This window comes from Mus caroli, unplaced genomic scaffold, assembly GCF_978045245.1.
Source record: "Mus caroli unplaced genomic scaffold, Mus_caroli_1 scaffold_12, whole genome shotgun sequence".
Classification (NCBI taxonomy): Eukaryota; Metazoa; Chordata; class Mammalia; order Rodentia; family Muridae; genus Mus; species Mus caroli.
Genome location: NW_028227267.1, coordinates 116,167,155 through 116,189,655, shown reverse-complemented (window position 1 = coordinate 116,189,655; position 22,501 = coordinate 116,167,155). Strand labels below are relative to the sequence as shown.

General features: G+C 40.6%; 1 protein-coding gene across 1 annotated transcript in view; it reads left to right on the top strand.

The window, feature by feature from the left end:
* The window catches only part of Uggt2 (UDP-glucose glycoprotein glucosyltransferase 2), a 135,993-nt gene that overhangs the window by 52,079 nt on the left and 61,413 nt on the right, over positions 1–22,501 (top strand). Inside the window, exons 17-25 of the mRNA XM_021181642.3 lie at positions 1,051–1,215; positions 1,368–1,491; positions 1,573–1,671; positions 5,429–5,520; positions 8,847–9,053; positions 10,029–10,160; positions 16,020–16,144; positions 17,872–17,967; positions 19,678–19,780. Coding sequence (XP_021037301.1) covers positions 1,051–1,215; positions 1,368–1,491; positions 1,573–1,671; positions 5,429–5,520; positions 8,847–9,053; positions 10,029–10,160; positions 16,020–16,144; positions 17,872–17,967; positions 19,678–19,780 — 1,143 coding nt within the window. The remainder of the gene's footprint in view (positions 1–1,050; positions 1,216–1,367; positions 1,492–1,572; positions 1,672–5,428; positions 5,521–8,846; positions 9,054–10,028; positions 10,161–16,019; positions 16,145–17,871; positions 17,968–19,677; positions 19,781–22,501) is intronic.

The window sequence follows — 22,501 nt, the reverse complement described above, 5'->3', positions numbered from 1 at the left end:
AGAAACCCTGTCTCGAAAAACAAAATAAATAAATAAATGAATAAATAAGTAAATGAAAAGAATAATGAAAGAGTCTGCACATATTCCAAATTTAAATATTTATAATCCTATATCAGAAAAGGAGCACTTAATTTGCAAGTAATTTCCTAGGCTACTTGTGAGAATGTTGGTTGTAATAATAACCCTAACACTTAGTATCAAATGTCACTGCATGACTTCTTCACAAGGTAGAGCCCACTCCCTGCAGCCAGCCCCCTGTGGTCTGCCTTCTGACTGAGTCTCTCTGATGGCCATCTGATTGCCATCTGATTGTCGCATGTCACCTGTATTTGTTGCCATCATCACCTGAGCCGCCATGTTCTCCCTTCCCTTGCAGCTCTTGCCCTGCTCTCCCTTCCTTCATGTGGACTGTCATTCTCTACTTTGTCTCCCTGGAAAACTTTACTTCATCTTTTAAGGCTTTCAGTGCCTCTGTCTGACAGGAGCCTTGACTTAACCCTTGCTCTTCTTGCTCAAACTTCTTAAATGAGCCTTTTATGGACCCACCTGGAGCATTGCTTTCATTTGTAAGGAGTTAGTGGACTTCTTGAAGAACAACATTCATATTCCATTTTCAGTGTGGATTGAGTCAAGAGGTGTTTATTGAATAAATGAATAGTATAGTTTGTAGTTAGATAAGTGTCTTAGGTTTAAGTCGTATTGAACATCAAGCATCAGCAGGACCAACACTGCTTGCTTTTGTAAATAACTTTGGGGGCAACCAAAAAATGACTTTATGAATTGTCTCTGACTCTCCTACCACTAACAACAGAGCTCGTTAGAGCACAAAGAGTTGACAAAGACTAAAATATTCATAAAGTGACCCTGACGGAAGACATGGTCTGATTCTTGCTATTTGTAGATAAACAGATTTCATTTGCCTGCGCAGGTATAATTAACAAAATGGACAACTTTTCCTGTGACTTAAAAAGGTGGCACTGTTTCTTCTTATCTTATGTTTCATTTTCAAATACCCATATTTTGTTTGACACTGGTATCTTTAATATATAGGAAGGAGCAAGCTTTTATAAGATGACTGGCCTAGGTCCTTTGCCTCAAGCTCTTTATAACGGTGAGCCCTTTGACCTCAAAGAGATGAACACTGAAGAACTGAAAGAGGCTGTTGTGGAGAAAATGATGGGCACATTTGTGGATCTACAAAGAGATGTTTTTATGGTACGTGTGCATTTATAAGAAAATGACACAAATAATATGAGTATATTGAAATTTTTAATGGCATAAGTTGTATCAATTTTTTTACTGATATATTAAATTTATCAGATATATAGGTACGTGAAATAACAGGTTAATTACAATTGTAATTTTAGGGCACAATAACGGATGAAACCAGTGCAATTGATTTCCTGATGGATAAGAGCAATGTTGTATCCCGGTTAAATTCTTTGATTTTGCAGACTGAACCACAGTACCTGAACTTGTTGTCTTCATCAGGTAAATAACTATTCTTATACTGCACTACCGTGCTTATTGTGAATATTGTAGTAATTCATTATGAAACATTTGTTGTTTCAGTAACTGCTGATATTGAAGATTTCTCTACTTTCTCTTTCTTGGATTCACAAGATAAGAGTGCTGTCATAGCACAGCACATGCATTACGTAACTCAAGAAGGTAATGAGCATGCATTTCTGTTATTTATGTCGAAAGCAATAAAAGCATAACTTTAGTAAGGTGCTTGTGTAACAAGTGCTACTATAATTCTATTTTTGACCAGGGACTTGGATTTCAATTTGGCAGTTTACAATTCACTGCAATTTAACAGTTGTTACAGGTGGGCAACGTTGTTCCTCTTAACCTCCATGGATATGCAGCAGTTCATTTGTGGCCTTTTGTCCTTTTTTAAACATTTGTTAATGCATTTTTGATAACTTTTGGTTAAAAGTCCATTTATTAGATATTAGAATGGTGACTCCAGCGTGTTTCTTGGGTCTGTTTGCTTGGAAAACCTTTTTCTAGCCCTTTACTCTGAGGTAGTGTCTGTCTTTGTTGCTGAGGTGTGATTCTTGTATGCAGCAGAATGATGGATCCTGTTTACATATCCAGTCTGTTATCCTGTGTCATTTTAGTGGTGAATTGAGTCTACTGACTTGAAAGATATTAAAGGCCAATGATTGTTAGTTCCTGTTATTTTGATATTGAAGGTGTTACTGTGTTTGTATGATTCTCTTCTTTTGATTTTGCTGTGAGATGATTCGTTTCTTGTGTTTTCTTGGGTGTATCTTGTGTTTGAGGTTTCTTTCCAGTATCTTCTGTAGGGATGGATTAGTAGAAAGATACTGTTTGAATTTGATTGTCTTGGAATATCTTGGTTTCTCCATCTGTGGGGATTGAGAGCATAGTAGTCTGGGCTGACATCTGTGGTATCTTGGGGTCTATAAGCCATCTGTCCAGGATCTTCTGGCTTTAGGGTCTCTGTTGAGAAGTCAGCTATAATTCTGATAGGTCTGCCTTTATATGTTACTTGGCCCTTTCCCCTTGCAGCTTTTAATATTCTTTCTTTGTTCTGTATGTTTAGTGCTTTGATTACTATGTGACAGGAGGATTTTCCTCTTATCCAATCTATTTGGTCTTCTGTAGGCTTCTTGTATATTTATGACCTTCTCTTTCTATAGATTAGGGAAGTTTTCATCTATGATTTTGTTGAAGATATTTTCTGGCTCTTTGAACAGGGAATCTTCACCCTCTTCTGTTCCTTTTATTCTTAGGTTTAGTCTTTTCATAGTGTCCCATATCTCCTAGATGTTTGATTTGGGGACTCTTTAGGCACTTTCTTTGATCATTTCTTTTATAGAATCTTCTATGCCTGAGATTCTCTCTTGTATTCTGTTGGTGATGCTAGCATCTGAGTTCCTGTTCCCTTTCCTAGCTTTTCCATCTCCAAGGTTACCTCTATTTATCTTTTCTTTATTGCTTCTATTTCCATTTTTAGATCTTGGACCATTTTATTAATTTCCTTTGCCTGTTTGGTTGTATTTTCCTGTATTTATCTTTCAGGGCTCCTACCTATTCACCTGCATTTAATGTAGTTCTTTAGGGAGTAATAATTTTTATCCTCTTTAAATGCCTCTATCATCTTCACTAGATGGGATTTAAGGTCATATCTTACTCTTCGGGTGTGTTAGAATATCCAGGGCTTGCTGTAGTTGGAGAGCTGGGTTCTGATGGTGCCATATTGTGTTGGCTCTGTTGATTATGTTCTTGCCCTAGCCTTTCGACATCTCATTGTCTCTGGCATTGGAGCAGGCCTCCAGGAAGGCAGGTGGAGCTGTGTCTTTCAGGTTCCAGTAGGCTTCCTGTGTGTTTCCTGTTTGAGATGTCCTCTGGGGATGCAGGCAGAGCTGTAAGACAGTGTGCCATCATCTCTGCTATTGTAGGCACAGACCAGAAGTCCACCCACCCACCCACGTGGGGTAGAGCCCAGGGTTGCTTGGCTTGCTGGGGTTCCCTAGGTGGAGGGGGCTCACCTATCCCAGTCAGGTTAGAGCCAGACTGGAGATGTATACTTTTTAAAAGTTCTGTAGATTGAATCCAAATTTCACCTGGCTATTTCTGCATTACTTTCTAATAGATTTCAAAATTTTATGTTCAAAGGTGTTGTTTCTATAAGAAATCCAACATGTAATATAGTGTGTTTCCTCCCAGTGGTGGCAGGCCATGACCTCAAGTGTGTCATGTAAAGGCAAAAGAGTCAAAGATCGGGCTAGGTTATATCTCAGAATGACTCTGGCTATTATACCAGTTTATCCTAAAGCATGCAATTGGATGAAATATCTCCCAACTTAAAGGAATATTAACTGAAAAATCTTATGTCTATATTTATCATGAAGAAGAAACATACAGTTTTGAGGATTTAACACTTGAAATCCTTTTCCATTCCCGAGCTGTGGTAGTTACAATGGGCAGAATCAGTTTCCTCACTTCCTCCTTTAGAGAATGTTCCAGCCTTGCTGCTAACATCGGCTTCTGGCGGGTACTAAAGATTAAGCACCCGAAAGCGTCCAGGGTGCGTAGAGGAAGGGTCTCGATGCTGTTAGTAAAATCAGTGCCATCCTTTTATTACATTGTTTTTCTCATTTCTAAAGCTACTGTAAAAATTATATATTATAAATATTGCTACAACAGTAATAACTGTAGTTTCAAATATACTCAATTTTCATTACCTCAGGGTTTTTTTTGTTTGTTTGTTTGCTTTTTGTGATAATTATTTTGAGTCAGTCACCTGGTCTGAAGGAGCAGTTTTTCTGTGTGGCAGCCCAAGAAGGAGTATTTTGTATGCTGTGTACTGGTGCTGGATGGAATTGTAATCATTGAACTGTGACGTCAGAATTGAAAATGGAGATTAGGGAGAACTCAACCCATCATGTTGGAAAAGCAAGCACAGGGTCTTAGGTGTGTCCCCAGAGACACTGCTGTGTCTCATCTTGTGGAAGGGGGACAGGTAGACCCTTAGGCTCCCTGGCTAACTAGCCTCGTCTAATTGGTGAGTTCTATGCCAGAATGAGAGTTTGTGCCTCAAAAAAGAGACAGCCTGCACCTGAGAAACACACGAGGTTGTCCCCTGGCTGTTATACACGTGTGTCCATGTACCCACATACAGATGTGTGCCCACATACACACATTAAAAATGCTTTCCTTCTTTGGACTTCGGTTTTCCATTTTCTATAAATAGGGTTAATTACTATTGGTAGTAAACCTTAGTAGAGATTAAATGATGATAAACAGAAATTATTATCACTGTTATTTTTATTCACTAGAGATACATGGTAAACAATAAATATCATGGGGTCCCCCACCCCAGGAAAAACATATATGGAAGGCAGTTTACAACACTGGGTCTGTGAAAGACATAGGGCAGTTTTCTTTCCTAGTGAAAATATCTCACGACTGTCCCGGATCCTCCTCCTTTTCCTCCTCCTCCTCCTCCCCCCCCCTCCTCTTCTTCCTCCTCCTCTTCCTCTCCTGCTGCTGCTGCTTTTTTGCTGAGTTTTTGTATGTGTATATGTGTCTGCATTTCTATGAAATGTATTTAATATTCTCAAACAGTAACAGAGAGACAGAGAAGGTGCATATAAAACAGAGTTTTGGTTTTGTTTTTTGGGGGGGTTTTTTGAGACAGGGTTTCTCTGTGTAGCCCTGGCTGTCCTGGAACTCACTCTGTAGACCAGGCTGGCCTCGAACTCAGAAATCTGCCTGCCTCTGCCTCCTGAGTGCTGGGATTAAAGGCGTGCACCACCATGCCCGGCCAATTTTTTTTTTTTAAATATCTTTAGGGTACTTATTTTGTGGGGTTTTTAACTGGAAATTTTCTTTTTCTTTTAGTTTGATTTTAGAAAAAAAATAATTTTACTTGACTATTTGAAATTTTCAGATGCTGTAATATCTCCAGTCACTCTGTGGATTATTGCTGATTTTGATGTGCCGTCTGGGAGAAAACTGCTTTTTAATGCATTGGAGCACATGGTGAGTATGAAATTCTGAGTCAAGGGTCAGTGTTCAGTCGGTCAGTACATAGACTGAGGAGACTACGTCAGGAATCTGCACTCCATTTAAACCAGGTAACTACCCAGGAGAAAAGCTGCTGTCTCCAGTGAGCTGAGACTGCACTGCACTAACAGCAGCCGTGGTGGCAGCTTTGTCACACAGTTTGTCAGCTCACCATGCTGGTCAAGAGAACTTCATCTATAAACTGCACCAACCTTCACTGTTATGTTAGAAGTCATTATAAATCAATTCTTAGCAGTGGATTCTGTGTTTCGGGATATTTTTTAAATGAATGTATTTCTAAGTGAGTATGTATGTGTATATTTTAAAAATTAAGAAATACATCAGCATGTTTTATGACATTTTTATGTTAGCTAGTTGTAAGTTCATTACTATCCCACAAGTTCCTGAAACCACGATGACAGTGATTTTCCTCTCCCGTTTGTGAAGTTCAGTGTGGGAAGAGCATCTCAGATAAGGACTAAGCCGCTCGTGAGGAGGTGACTCAGCTGTGTCTTCAGCTGCACCGTCTGACAGGGAATAAATGCCAGCCCGCTTAGATGGCTCACTTACGTGCCTATTGACAAATGAACCAAGTGCTTCAGTCCATTGCCACATAAACCTAATGTGTGTGTGTGTGTGTTTGTGTGCATATGTGTGTGTGCATGTGTATGCACATGTGTGTGTGCGAGTATGTATGTGTGCGCATGTGTGTGTGCATGCATGTGTGTGCATGTGTGTGTGAGTATGTGTGCGTGTGTGCATGTGTGTGCGTGTGTGTGCATGTGTGCATGCATGTATGCGTGGATATGTGTGCATGTGTCCATGTGTATGTGCCTGTGTGTGTGCACATGTGTGTGGGTGTGCATGCATGTGTGTGCGTGTGTGTGCATGTGTATGTGCCTGTGTGAGTGTGCGTGTGCATGTGTGTGCATGTATGCATGTGTGTGTGCATGTGTGTGCATATATGTGTGTGTGCGCGGTGTGTGTGTGTGTTGCTTAAAACAGTCAAGTATCTTTATAGTAGTTAATTTAAACTCTTAAAGATAAACAAGTCAGGCCAGATGATGTGGTGAGTAAGGGCACATGTTGCCAAATCTGAGGACCCAAGTTCCAGCCACAGGACCTGCATGATAGAAGCAAAACCCCAACTCCTGCAGGGTGTCCTATGACCCTCACATGTATGCCATGGGGCATGCCCACACACATTAAAATAAATGTAGAATAGAGCAAAACCACTTTTCTTAAGAGCACTAATTTTGAGTAATGGAAATATTTAGAATTGTAAAAGAATATATTGGACACAGAAAAAATGAAAAAACGATAATCTTTGTTTAATAACATTATCATACATCTATAGTTTTTCCTGATCTTTAAATTTCTTTTTGATTATTTAAGTAGTTAGAAATGAAGTTACTTGAAATCCTATGACTAACGAATGCTGTGTAAGAGGATTATATCAATCCTTACTCATGAGCATGAATGCAAAAATGCTCCAAGTGTAAACATTGAAAACAAATATTTATATGGGCATACTTTGCATATTGTGAACATATAAGTTATTAGAATTAATTTTTCTGTTTAAATAGTTTATTATTAGGTCTGTTTATAATCATGAAAATTACAACAAATAAGAAATTAAATTTTAGTGAATATACCATGCTTATTCTGGCATCAAAACTATCAAGTACTAGAAACCAACATCACAGAGTTTAATGTAAAGTTTAATGTAAAGCTTTAGAGAACTTGTGGGAGTCCTGTGTGAGTACAAGTGTGTACCATTATCATGAGTGAAATGTGCCAATACTAAACATAAACATACCGATAGTAAAGACATTGTCTCTCCCATTACGGTGGAAAGCCTTATTACAGCTCCAGTAGGAACATCTGCATCTGTTCAAAATTGTCACACTAAGTTGCAAACATAGGCAAAGATTCCAAGGACTAAGAATTGCTAAATACTCATAAAACAAAGAAGTGGGGAATAACTAATTCATCACTTTCAAGACCTTCTGTAACGCCTACGTAATTGAAAGCATTTTCTTTTTAAATTCAAGAGTAGGAAAGAGCAAGTCAATAGGAAATAAAGACCCTAGAATGAGAGCCATGCCTATCTTGTTAGCCGTGGGATAAAGTCAGCCTGTGAGACAGTAAGAATGGTTCTTAAAATCCCTCTACATTTGGTGCCACATAAAAAACCAACTCCAGATGATGGGTAAAGAGTAAAACAGTAAGCTCCTGTGACAGATACCTTCATAACATCAGAACAACAAATCCTAGTAAAAAAGGAGGAGGGGGGGGGAGGGAGGGAGGGAGGGAGGGAGGGAGGGAGGGAAGGAGGGAGGGAGGGAGGGAATCTAATTAATTTGAAGGCTAAAAGTAGGGCAAAGAGTTTAGGGGAAAGGCAAGTAACATAGAGAAGGAGGCTTAGTGTCATTAACGAGGACGGAAAGAAAGTAAAACCTTGGTGCAGAGTCCTCGGCACTGCACAGATGATTTAGCCTTAGGTGACAGTGCAAAGGGGCCATGGTCTCTAATGTGATAAAACACTGAGCTGCTGCTCCTGGGAGTGACAACTAATTTGTATTTAAAATTGAAGATCAAGAAAAAATTAAAAAAAAAAATAAATAAATGTCTGTTTATCCTGGTGTGGCATCCCAAACTGTAGAGGCTCAACTATCCAGCAGCAACTAGATAAAGAAAGTATTTATCTCATGGAATTTTGTATACTACCAAAAATAACCACACAGCAGCCATATTCATGAGGCTCCCGTTATGTTGACTGATAAAGAGCAAGAACATCACATGCTATGTTAACTCACTTACATGAACCGTGAAGTACTTCAACGTTCAGTGCTAGAAGTACAGCTAGTAGGACATGAAGAGACTGCCTCTGACAGGAGGGGTGATGTTAGGAGAGAGTGCATGCTGGCTGAGGATGAGGCTGTCTGGGTCCCTGGCAATGCTCTAGTTCTTGTCCCATATAGTTATTTATGGTAGTTTAATTCACTTGAATTCTATACTTTTGTTTTATATATTTTATGCATTTAATACACTTCCAGTGTGATTAAGTATTTTATTACCAAAAAGTCTTTGTACTCGAAAGGGAGCTGACAGAGTTACTAATGGTTGTTTCTCCTGCTACCGTGCTGAAAGCGCGTTCCTCAGTGCAGTCATCGCAGAGAGCCTCCCAGCACTGAGGCTCGGTAAGTCAGGGACCTCGATGATAACGATGATAACGAAGAGAATGCTCAGCTGGAAAGGGGGGATCCAGGACTGGTCTAACCTGTCAATGTGGTTTTCAGGAAACAAGTTTTCATAGTCGATTAGGGATTGTTTATAATCCCACATCAAAGATAAATGAAGAGAGCACAGTCGTTTCTCGAGGAATTTTGGCAGCTTTCCTTACACATGAAAACAAGCACTTGAGAAGCTTTCTCAGGAGACTGGCAGAAGAAGAAACTGCTGAAGCGATTTATTCTGGAGATAAAATTCAAACATTCCTTGCTGTGGTCAGTAAAACAATTACATGTATCATCTGTGTGCACATGTGTATGTCTGCTTTGTATTTCAAAAATATGATTTATATACTTAGAGTACCATGTTATGGAAATATGTTAATAAGTATAAGAAGTTGGGAATAACATGTGGTTGTACGATGGGGGAATTGGTGTCAGTGAGCTGAGAGTGCCTGGAGCTCCTGTCAACAAGATTTCAGCCACTGGCTCCTTGTAGCTATTGTATACTTAACATTCAAATTTGTTTCTCAATCATGCTGACCGTATTTTAAGTGCTGAATATCCATGTGTGGCCATAGTTACGGAACATGCAGTAGATAATTTCTATCCTCATAAGCGTGCACGGCAGCTTGCCTAAACCTTCAAACCCCAAAGCCTCCTGGTGGTACTCAGATATAACTCAGACACCAAGGCAAAGTGTGTGTTTCATAAAGTTTTGAAAGTACTGAGAGCGAGAAGTGTACCTCAGTGTGAAGTTGAATAAAAGCTCTTCCTGATTTTCTAGAATATCCTTATAGTTGTTGACTCTGGCCAAGGGCCATTGTTTAAATACAGTTACTGTGTTGCCCTTTTGTAATTGGTGCACTGAGGGGAGATGGTGTGTTTTATCTTAAACAGCATTTTTCAAGAACATCTAATGTGAGATTCTGAGTTCAGAATTTAATGAACATTTCATTTCCTTAATATTAAATTTTATTTAAACTGATGTTTACAAACATCTAATAATCTACAAATTCTTCTTACATGGTCAAATAATGAATAATTTATAACCATATATCTGTGGAAAAAGATTTAAAGACTTTGTGAATGATTTGGCAAAAGAATATCATTTCTTTAAAATATTCCTTCAGAAGAAAATAATATTATAAACATAATTTGCATAATTTTATTAATATTAATAAAGTAGAACTTAATTACATAAATGAATCGTATTCTATCACTTCATCTTTTGATTCATTTTAACCTCAGGAGATGGATAAGAATGCTTTTGAGAAAAAATATAATACCATTGGAGTAAATATTTTCCGAACTCACCAGTTATTCTGTCAAGATGTTCTTAAATTGCGACCTGGCGAGCCTGGGATTATCAGCAATGGGAAAGTAAGTGGAGGGGGCAATGTGTCATGGTTTAGTGGACACTAATGCAGTGCACAGAGAGCCAGCGTTAGGATGTGGTGTGATATACAGTCCATGGGTGGCACTCAGGTTTTGCACACTAAGCAGGGGCCAGGATAAATAAAGTGATGCAAGAATCCACTGTGCACTCAGCTGCGACAACACCTTCTAGTCATCTGTGTCTCCAGGCATCCAACTTTATCTTGTTTGGGGACATGTTTTGTTATGATAATAGCATGAGACATTGTATAAAGCATATTTTTATGTCTTTTTCTTCTGTGCCTTTCCCCTGCAGTTTTTATGTCACATGACACTAGTTTTGTAAATTCTGAAGTATGTTTATGTAGATTGTCATGTCTTTTGACATGCTGCAGTCCTTTACAAGCTATAAAAAGCACAAATTCTCATTGCGTTATGAAAATGTACTATTATAGCTCATTATTTTATCTGTTTCTCTGGAAGGCGTGAGCATGGCTTCATCTCTAGCTTTGTCTGATAGTCTAGTTTGATATTTCTTTGTATGTATGTTGTCCATGTGATATTTCTTTGTATGGATGTCGTCCATGTGATATTTCTTTGTATGTATGTCATCCATGTGATATTTCTTTGTATGGATGTCGTCCATGTGATATTTCTTTGTATGGATGTCGTCCATGTGATATTTCTTTGTATGGATGTCGTCCATGTGATATTTCTTTGTATGGATGTCGTACATGTGATATTTCTTTGCATGGATGTCGTCCATGTGATATTTATTTGTATGGATGTCGTCCATGTGATATTTCTTTGTATGTATGTCATCCATGTGATATTTCTTTGTATGGATGTCGTCCATGTGATAATTATTTGTATGGATGTCGTCCATGTGATATTTCTTTGTATGGATGTCGTCCATGTGATATTTCTTTGTATGGATGTCGTCCATGTGATATTTCTTTGTATGGATGTTGTCCATGTGAGGGGCAGAGAGACAAGTTGTCAGAGTCAATTCTGCCCCTCCAGCATGAGTGTCCTCAGCATTGATTGGGCTCAGGCTGTCACGCTTTGCAGAGAATGCCTTGGTCAGCTGACTTGTTTCAGCAGTGTCACACGCTGCTTTTCTTGTGACTTGCTGTCTATAAACAAATACAGAATAAGCAGATGATGCATACTTCTCAGTAATTCTGAGGAGGATAATCTGATTTTACTTTTTACCAGTTTTTTCAGTATACAAAATTAGAATCTGATCAATAAGTTTATTAAATGAACTAATGTTTGAAAAATATCTGCAAATCACCAAATTATCTTAAAAGTTGTAGTGCATTTTTCTACATTTTTTTATGAGCTCTGTTCACCTCTGTTAAAATCATTCATTGGAGCTGGAGAGATGGCTCAGCAGTTAAGAGAGATTTCTGCTTTTGTAAAGGTGTATTTTGCTTCCTAGACCCACACTGGGTGACCCACAACTATTTGTAACCGCAGGTCAGAGGATCCAGTGCCATCTGCTGGCCTTCGCAAGTACTTCCAACACACATAATATGTAGTAGTCACACATAAAAATAAAATAGCCCTTCTTTTCATTAATTAATTAATTTATTTATTTACTTTACATCCTGATTCAAGCCTTCCCTCCCTTTTCCCCCCTGGCCCTCCCTCTACCCTTTCCCTCTATTTTCACTTCTTTTTCTCCTTAGAGAAAGGGAGGCCTCCCATGGATGTCAACCCGCCTTGGCATCTCAGATTGCAGTAGAAATGGGCACAACTTCTCCTGTTGAGATTAGACTAGACAGCCCAGTTAGGGAAAGGGTTCCAAAGGCGGGCAACAGAGTCAGAGAAAGCCCCTGAGGACCAGGCTGCACACATTGGGCCTCTGTCTGTCCCATGCATGCTATCTGGATGGTGGCTTGCTTCTGTGAACCCCTGTGGTCTAGGTTAGTTGATCCTGAAGGCTCGCTAGTGGTGTTCTTGCCTGTCTGTCTCTAGAGTTCTTCTTCCTTCCCCATCTTCTGCAGGGTCCTCCTAACTCCACTTGATGTTTGGATGTGGGTCTCCACATCAGTTTCCACCAGGCACTCCTCCCTGATGACAGTTATGCTGGCTCCTGTCTTCAAGTATAGCAGAGTATCATTAACAGAGGTGTGGTCTTTCTCTAACACCGCATAGGTCTCAAGTTAAGCCACTCATTGGTTGGCTACAGCCTCCATTTCTGCTCCATCTTTGCCCTTGCACATCTTGTATGCAGGACAAACTATGGATTAAAAGTTTTATGGCTGGCTTGGTGTCCCCATCCCTCCATTGGCCTAAGCCCTTTTTTCCTTTTTTTAAAGAATCATAATCATCTCTGAATAGTGCCATTTTACAAATTGATTGCAAACATTACTAATTATTAAAGTAAGTATTGATCAAATTTGATAGTGAGCAAATGCAGACGCCCAGGGATGTCCTCCCTTCCATATAATGGAAAGAAATACAGCTTTTTAAAAAACACGTGTCAAGTATATGACCATCTCTGGCTCCCCTATACTGTCCCCTAGGCAGAGAGAATGTTAGGGGTGAACCAGTAACAGAACTCAGCTGTCACCAGGATGCATGTCCTGGGGCAGCTGAATACAGAAACTGGAGCAAGTCAGAGTGTTTGATGTGTACTGGCTAATGGGAAAGGTGATTTTGACTTTTGTGCAGTTTGAGTGGAAATGTACTTCAGATGCCCAGCATGGCAGATGCTGATGTGGCAGTGCCGCCCTCATTGCAGCTTCCCAGAGTGTGATTATGTAGTAGAGTAATCTGTGGGTCAGATCGTTAGCATTTTGACAGTTTGATATTTGAAACAATTTCTGCATTTTAGCATAGAACCTGTCCCAGTGGTAAAGCTGGAACATATTTAGAGTCATTTAATTGTCTCTAAATGACTAATAATGTGAAATGTAGTAATGGTTATATAATTTCTGCAAGTTTTTGAATTTTAATATTTGAGACAATGTTTCACTGTGTCCTCTGGAACTATCTAGGGCAGTCTGGCTTTGGACTCAGAGATACTCAGAGAGGCTCGCCTCTGCCTCCCAAATGCTGGATTTAAAGGGGGGCCGCCCTGTTCAGCTAATGGTCACATGATTTATTGCCAAAATACTAAAGAATTACATGTTTACATGTTTGTATATGCTGTTATTATAGTTGTTGTATTTACCATGTCCCCACCTTTCTAAGCCATAGTGACCTAAGTTCAGACTCAGTTGTCCCACGAGTTGTTTAAATTTGGTGAAACCTGGCTGCATTGTTTGTACAATATGAGCTCTAATCTTGCCAGAGGCCAGCTCCAGCAGTGTGTTCAGCAACCCAAGCAGGAGATGTGCGGCGGTGAATGATGTAAAGCAGCCGCACACAGGCACACGCACTTGGTGGATGAAGCAAGGCTCTACCAACTTTAATTTTTCTCTTAGTCCTTATATACTTTAATGAAATCCCCCAGGTAGGGAAAAAAGCACATTACAATCACTTAGTCATGAATTTCAGTTACACATAATGACTAAAAGTTTCATATTTTTAAAAACAAGTTATTCTAAGTTCCATACCTGATTACTAAGTTTCCCCTGTGGTTTCTTCCCTGTGTGTGTGTGTGTGTGTGTGTGTGTGTGTGTGTGTGTGTGTGTGTGTGTTACAAGGGAGGAAATAGACGTCATGTTATTCTAATGTAACACAATTCTTACCCATCTAGCATAGTTAACCATCTACCTGTTCTTATATTGTTTTCATAGCAACATAAATGGATAGTCAGCTGGAGAACTTTAGGTCAGCGATCTTCTACTTTTCTTGAGACAGCAGAAGAAGAAAAATCTCTTCAGTGCTCCTGCTACACAGCACTAAGTCCTTAAGGCACACCACACCCCATCAGCAAATTTATTGTTAAAATACAGGAAAATCTGATTTTACAATGGGCACAGAAGCTCCGTCTTAACAGTGGGCACTAAGACTCAGTTACTGCCTCTGATCATCAGCCTGTCCCCTGCAGGTGAAACTCAGAAGCCCTTAGCAACCAGGCTCACTTTGTTCTTGTCCTCTGACCTTAGCAGGCTAGTCACTAGGTAACCAAGAAGGTGGTTTGTTTTTTTTTTTAATGTTGTGCCCTAGGTTTTCTGTTACAAAGCAGCTATCAAAACACCCTGACCTGATTTAATTCATTGTACATTAAAAACACACACACTTTGACCTAATCTTTTTAACCATACATATTTTTAATTTCTCAGGAATCTTCAGCTAAATCATTAATCTGAGTGGCACTGCTTTTTTGGAAAATCACCACTATTGTTATGCATTGTGACTGCATTGCAAAGTGGGGAATTAGAAACCCTCCAAAGACAAGGCGAAAACAGGGTGTCCAAGGCAGCAGCAAGTGCAGGAGGGCCAGCAAGGGTCTTGAGGAGGCAGGACCTGACCGACCCACAGGGCTTGCCTCTCTGAGGTAAACTCATCCTGCCGCCCCAGTGCTGACTGCAGCGTCTCCTGCTGCATGGCTGCTGCCAGAGTCTGTTCTGGAGATTGTTAACAGGCCTCCATAGTAACAATATTTGACATGCTCAGACAAGCTAACTTTTCAGTAAATGGGTTTTCTCTTGAAATATCGAGAACTGCATGGAAGTTGTAGGCCCACGTGGACACGTGACTTATGCCGCAGTGTATGAACATACGGGAACCAGCCTAGAGAGAGGGGCTTCTACAGTGTCAGCAAACCTTCTAGTAGAGTTTGGTAAACTTTAATGTTTTGTATTAGAGAAGTCTACATTAATTTAAAGTAATCACATCTCACCAGGCGGTGCTAGTGCACACCCTTAATCCCAGCACTCAGGAGGCAGAAGCTGGTGACTCTTGGTGATTGTGGGTTTGAGGGCAGCCTGGTCAACAGAGTGAGTTCCAGGACACCCAGGGCTACACAGAGAAACCCTGTCTCACATAAAGGAAAAAAAAAAAGAAAGAAAGAAAGAAAAACGAAAAGAAAAACTTTTTTTTAAAAAAGAGCAAAAGAAGCAAAAAAATAATCACAGTTTTAAAATTATTGCAATCGAGATTTAAATAACAGATTTTATCCTATTTTTGCTTAATTTTAAAGCTTAAAGATTTTCCCCACCTTGAATATTATCAAATCTTATACCCTATAAAGTACAATATTTGGGAGATGCATCCAAATTTACGTAGAAGGATAGATACTGAAGGCTCAGGCTTTGTCTACTGTATCTACTGTTAGATGCTGTGCTTGGTTACATAGATGAAAGCAAGCCAGTTTTCTTGTGCTTAGACAGAAGTATAGCCAGCCTTCTACTCAGGGATAAAAACAAGCAAACAACAACAACAACAAATTGAAGCTACTTTTAAAGTTAAATTGATATCAAATCTTAAAAGTTTAAAAAAAGTTTTCATGAGTGCTTTTAGTATTGCAGTGCCTGTTTTTGTGTTAAGACCCTGTGATTTATATTTACAATGACACATTATTTGACCTCTGATGTCACCTCTGAAAGAGTCCAGTAGAGTGCTTACATCACTTGTAAACAATGTTCACAGTAGAAACAGCTGGAGAAAAGGTGTGGAGAACTCTCTGGAAACATTCTCTGAAACCTCTCGAAAGACAGCAACACTCTACTTGCCATGGTCTAATTGTTGTTAATGTAATGTTTCCACTACGGGATGATACCAGCCCCATTCGCTCGCAGGACTTTGTACACGTGACACAGTACTGGCTGCGTGGCGGAGCTCCCTCAAATGCTCATGGTGCTGTACGTACACAACTGATGGTAGTGTTGGAGGAAACGTGAGAAAAGAGAGTGTTCTGAACGTCTCCTGGAAGATATCTGGCAGTAACGTCACCTTCCTTTTCAGTTCTTAGGACCTTTAAGCGCCGAGCTCTACCAAGAAGATTTCCACTTGCTGGAAAAGATAACGTTCAGTAATTCAGTGCAGAAAATCGCAGGCATTGCTGAAAGTCTGGACATGACCTCAAGACAGTGAGTATTCAAAGGATTAAAGCAATCAGTTTGGAAGTTTTGTGTTTTACATATATTTTATCTCCCTCTCTCCCTCCTTGTCTCCCTCTCTTCCCTCACTCCTTCCTTCCTTCCTTCCTCCCTTCCTTCCTTCCTTCCTCCTTCCTTCCTTCCTTCCTTTTTGGTTTTTCTAGACAAGGTTTCTCTGTATAGCCCCAGCTGTCCCAGAGATTCTCCTGCCTCTGCCTCCCAAGTGCTGGAATTAAAGGCCTGACCCACCATTTTCTGGTTATCTATTTTCTTTTAAAGTTAGAAATGTTTTGATATTTAGAAAAGTAAAGATATATAATAATAAAAGACTTGGAGAAGGTGAGTGATGAATCACATGTGATTAAACAGCAGAAAATTAACCATTCCCTCCCTTAGCATCCCTGACTAGGAACAGTGCTCCCCTCCCTTACATCCCTCCCTGACTGGGGACAGTGCTCCCCTCCCTCAGCATCCCTGACTGGGGACAGTGCTCCCCTCCCTCAGCATCCCTGACTGGGGACAGTGCTCCCCTCCCTTACATCCCTCCCTGACTGGGGACAGTACTCCCCTCCCTCAGCATCCCTGACTGGGGACAGTGCTCCCCTCCCTCAGCATCTCTGACTGGGGACAGTGCTCCTCTCCCTCAGCATCCCTGACTGGGGACAGTACTCCTGTACCTCAGCATCCCTCCCTGACTGGGGACAGTGCTCCCCTCCCCAAGCATCCCTGACTGGGGACAGTGCTCCCCTCCCTCACATCCCTCCCTGACTGGGGACAGTGCTCCCCTCCCTCACATCCCTCCCTGACTGGGGACAGTGCTCCCCTCCCTTACATCCCTCCCTGACTGGGGACAGTGCTCCCCTCCCTCAGCATCCCTGACTGGGGACAGTACTCCCCTCCCTCAGCATCCCTGACTGGGGACAGTGCTCCCCTCCCTCAGCATCCCTGACTGGGGACAGTGCTCCCCTCCCTCAGTATCCCTGACTGGGGACAATGCTCCCCTCCCTCAGCATCCCTGACTGGGGACAGTACTCCTGTACCTCAGCATCCCTTCCTGACTGGGGACAGTGCTCCCCTCCCTCAGCATCCCTCCCTGACTGGGGACAGTGCTCCCCTCCCTCACATCCCTCCCTGACTGGGGACAGTGCTCCCTTCCCTCAGCATCCCTCCCTGACTGGGGACAGTGCTCCCCTCCCTCAGCATCCCTCCCTGACTGGGGACAGTGCTCCCCTCCCTCAGCATCCCTCCCTGACTGGGGACAGTGCTCCCCTCCCTCAGCATCCCTCCCTGACTGGGGACAGTGCTCCCCTCCCTCACATCCCTCCCTGAGTGGGGACAGTGCTCCCCTCCCTCAGCATCCCTCCCTGACTGGGGACAGTGCTCCTCTCTCAGCTTATTCTTTCTCTTTGTTTGCATTTCCTAGCTCCATCCCCTCCTCTCACAAGAGGAGTCATTTTTGTAGACTGTGCAGCGGTCTCGTGGGTTTTGTTTATACCTTGGCTTCAGCTGTGAGGACCCAATGTAGGTGCTGCTTGTGTTGAGTGCTTTACCTTTGCCAGAGAGATGTGATTACACTGTGTGTCCTGTGTAATTCACTTCTGTAAGATAGGAGCTATAGCTGTATTACAGCCAGAGCCTCTCTGCAGTTGTTAACTGTAACATGGAATATGAAATCGTCTCTTCGTGGATGTCTCACGCATTGCTCTCTGCTTGTACAGCATGAGTGACCTGGTGATGAAAATAGATGGGCTCATGTCTTCATTGGCTGTGCGTGCCTCTCGCTATGATGTCACATTACTCAAAGAGAATCTCAGGTAACCCTGTAACAATATCTGACACTTTTCCTTCTACTGAATCATTTCTTGCATTCTTTCCACTTGCCATGAATTATTTCCATTTTTTATAGCATAATGAAAATTAAAAGTTTTCTGTTTGGTAAAAAAATAATAATACAAAGAAAAATATATCTAGGACGTAGCTCAGTGGTAGAGGATGTGTTTGACTTTCATGCATGAGGCCCTAGTACCACATGACTAACATACACACACAAACTACAGACACACACACACATACTCACCAAATGCACATACAGACACACACACAAAGCACATGTACACATATACACACACAGATAAAACACCACACAAATCTAGTTGTACAGCCTAGCGAATAAATACGCACTTAGAATATAAAGCTTAAAGTTATACTTAGCATGGTGTTTATATTGATGTCCAATATTATTAATAACTTTAAGCATCTTCAATCATTATAAATAATACTGTGTATTTTCAGTATGCGAAAGAAGTATTTTCTAAGTGCTGGGCTTTTAACTGTGTAGCACCACACATAGTTCACATAGTTAAGTGATATCTTGAGACTAAAACACAGTACAGACTTATAGAAAGAATCAGTAGTTGTCTAGGGAAAACTTAAAGCAGCAGGAGACAGATGCATAGTTAAGACATACAAGTCACATCATGTTGTAGCCATTGGACAACCAGTTTCTACAGGCGCTGCAGTATGGTAGTAGCTCGTAGAATTTTTGCAAGAGAACTAAGCAGCAACAATCGCAGAGTCATGTTACCAGGTCATCTAACTCATAACCCTGTTTCTAACAGAATTATCAAGGACCTGTTGACTCTACTACTCTTGTTACAACACAAATCATAACTTCAAGGAAAATGAGTTTCACTCAATAATTGTGTTTGAAATAAATATTTTATTTCATTGTTGAGCATCAATTTTCTCACTGCAAAGAGCCTTTCTGTAGCAAAGATGACTATTCTTATAACTGCTCATGTATAGCCCTTGATTTAGTAAGCCTTTTTCTACTGTCAAAATAAAGTCTTCCTTCATCTAAAACAACAACAACAACAACAAACCCCAAACAAACAAAACGCATTTATAAAGCAGTAATTATGTTACATAGTTTATACTTTACAAACACACATATTATTGGTTATCTCCCACTGGCCTCTTTGTTTCCATTTCCCTTTAAATTAAGTCCATCTCTTAACTTAGGATTTAGGTCAATGGGAGACAGATGGGGAGAACAGGAGGGAAGGAGGTAAAGAGAGGACCCTGGATCCAAAGAAGCGATGATGATGCCTGAGAGGCTGCTCGTTTCTCAGTCACGTCTTTCTGTGATTGATTTTGTACAATTCCAAATGGGATAAAGTACTAAGTAGTTACCTCTTGAATCTAAGGAGATATGTTTACCTAACATAAAACACATTGGTTTTATTTTTCATATAATGCAATCCATGAAAAACTATCAGAATTTTTACTGTAGTATTCTCATTCTTTAAAGTGTACTTTAATTGCATATTTATAAAATATTTCATTTTATCAAATTCATTATAACTTTACAACATATCACACATATTTCAAATCTGCAATTTTATTTTGTGAAATACTCAGAGTTTTTTAACTAAGCATAAGAATATATGTAGCTAAGATCATGATGATGGATGTATTTGTATAAACTTAACCTTCTATGCTTCTCTCACTTTTTGTTGTTCTAGTGTTATAAAGATAAATCCCCCAGAGAATGATACGTTCTTTGATGTCTTTGCTATTGTTGATCCTTTGACAAGAGAAGCTCAGAAGATGTCACAGTTCCTGGTGGTAAGATAAGATTAATTGGACTAAACCTTTCATTTGAAACTCAAGTTTCCATGTGTTTTAAATGTAAGGAAGTATTAGGGCTCTTCTCTGTTCTTTACATCATCTGACATTTTAGACACAAACATACGTGTGTGGAATATATGTATTTCAGTATTTTATAGTAGAACTGGGCACAGTATTGCAACAGTGCTAGGCTGGGGGCTGCTATGGCTAAGTTGCTGTTCCCTACAAAGTTTATGTTGCGGCACATGAAGTGTGCTTTGATGAATTCAAGCTCTACCTATCAGCATGACTGGAAACAGGGCCTACAAAGGTAAAGCTAAATGAGTGCTTACAGTAGAGACCCTAGTCACATCACATGCGGGCGGGGTAAGGAGAAATTCTGCAGTCTTCCGCTCTTCACATCCTCCATCCCATCCCTGAGCATGCAGGGAGGCCTGGGAGCATAATAGCAGGACAGCTGCCTTCTCACCAAGAAACCCAGGAGAGAGCTCTTGCAGACAGACGCCAGGTAAATAGACCTTACTCTTGGACCTGTGAGGAAGTACACTTTTATAAGTGAAGCTTGAAGTGCAGTAAGTGATGCTACCCACACAGGCAAAGCTCAGGGAGGGAGGAACACAGAGATTGTATTCAGAGACTCAGCTTCAGTAGTTAGGGTCTCCAACAAGAAGAAGTTACTGTGTGTGGTGGTTTGACAATGCTTGCTCCAGGGAGTAGCACAATTAGGAAGTGTGGCCTTTTTGGAGTAATGTGTCACTGTGGGGGTAGGCAATGAGACCATCCTCCTAACCACATGAGAGCCAGTCTTCTCCTGTTTGCCTTTGGAACAAGATGTAGAACTCTCAGCTCCTCCAGAGTCATGGCTGCCTGGATGCTGCCATGTTCCCACCTTGATGATAATGGACTGAACCTCTGAACCTGTAAGCCAGCCCCAATTAAATGTTTTCCTTACAAGAGTTGCCTTGGTCATGGTGTCTGTTCACAGCAGTAAAACCCTAACTAAGATGTTATCTAGCTGGGCAGTGGTGGCACACGCCTTTAATCCCAGCACTTGGGAAGCAGAGGCAGGTGGATTTCTGAGTTCGAGGCCAGCCTGGTCTACAGAATGAGTTCCAGGACAGCCAGGGCTACACAGAGAAACCCTGTCTCAAAAAAACAAAACAAAAAAAAAAAAAAAATCTGTCATCTCGCAGTCAAGCATAAGCTGCTCACGTTGCTGCGTAAACAAAGATCACCGCCACAGTTCAGAGGTCATCTGTATATCACTGTTAGCATAAAGGGAGAATAGGGCCACACCACCAAAGTGACAGGGAATAATAATAGTGAGAGGCTGGGAACCATGCCTAGCAGCCTTTCATAAAGATGAGAATACAGGGGAAGTCTAGTGATTGACTTAATGTCTGTATCCCAACTCTCAAAAACAGACACAAATACTGTAAGTTTATGGCCACACTGGGCTGCTTAGCCATATTCTGTCTGAGACAGAAGGGTGGAGGGAAGATGACAGAAGGAGGGAGGGAGGGAAGAAGGAAGATAGGAAGGAGGGGAGATGAATGTTCAAGAAATGTTCTCAACTACAGGCAGCTAAGCAATGCTGAGAGCAGCAGAAACAGAAGAGCAGACCAATAGAGCAAATATCAGCCCTGCAAGCACATCCGTGCGGGTGACATTTGGACTGAGCGGGGTCTAGTTTACATGTCTGTGTATTGCTTGTGTGTACAACAAAATTTAAGGAAATGAGGCCATGAATTTGGAAGAGAACAAGATGTGTATAGAGGGATGTACACAGGAGGGCTTGGGAGAGGAAAATGAAGGGAAATGCCATTATACTTTAATATCAAAAACTGTTAAAATAAAGAAATAAATGCTGTCAGAATTGGATACCTCTCTGACAGTTGGGAACCAGGCCAAAGGGTAGGAAGTCACTCTAATGGCTAATGGTAATTATCAAGTAAGGTGATATTGCTGGATATTCCATCAGAGCTCCGTGTGTAGCTTCCTCAGACAGTAGACTATCTTAGGGGAATTTATTGTAAAGTCTTTCTATGTGTGCATTTATTGATGTAGACGATGGTCTTAGACTTTGAGGTTGTTTGGCTCCAGAGTATGCATATCACAAATTAACCCCATGGCTGTTTCACCGTTCTTTCTTAGCATTTGTAAATCCTTCATGTGGGAGTTTCTTAAAGTATAGAACTCAAATTATCCTTGATTTTTAGTGTACAACTTCCCTGATCCCATGAAGAATCATTATTCAGAAGAAAATATTATTTTATGTTTAAGACCTATGTCAAGATAGAACTTATAAATAATAAATATAAAATTATAGAGATAAGACAGAGGAATTATACATCACTTTATTTCTTTGATTAAAAATAATATGCTTTATTTTTGAGCAACTCTATTTTTACTTTATAAATTATTTATAGAATAATATTTTGCATATTGGTTGTAGTTTCTGGCTTCACTTGTCACTCATTCTTTTTTTTTACTATTTTTTTTTAATTTATTTTTTATTAGATATTTTCCTCATTTACATTTTCAATGCTATCCCAAAAGTCCCCCCATACCCACCCCCCCCCCAATCCCCTACCCACCCACTCCCCCTTTTTGGCCCTGGGGTTCCCCTGTACTGGGGCATATAAAGTTTGCAAGTTCAATGGGCCTCTCTTTGCAGTGATGGCCGACTAGGCCATCTTTTGATACATAAGCAGCAAG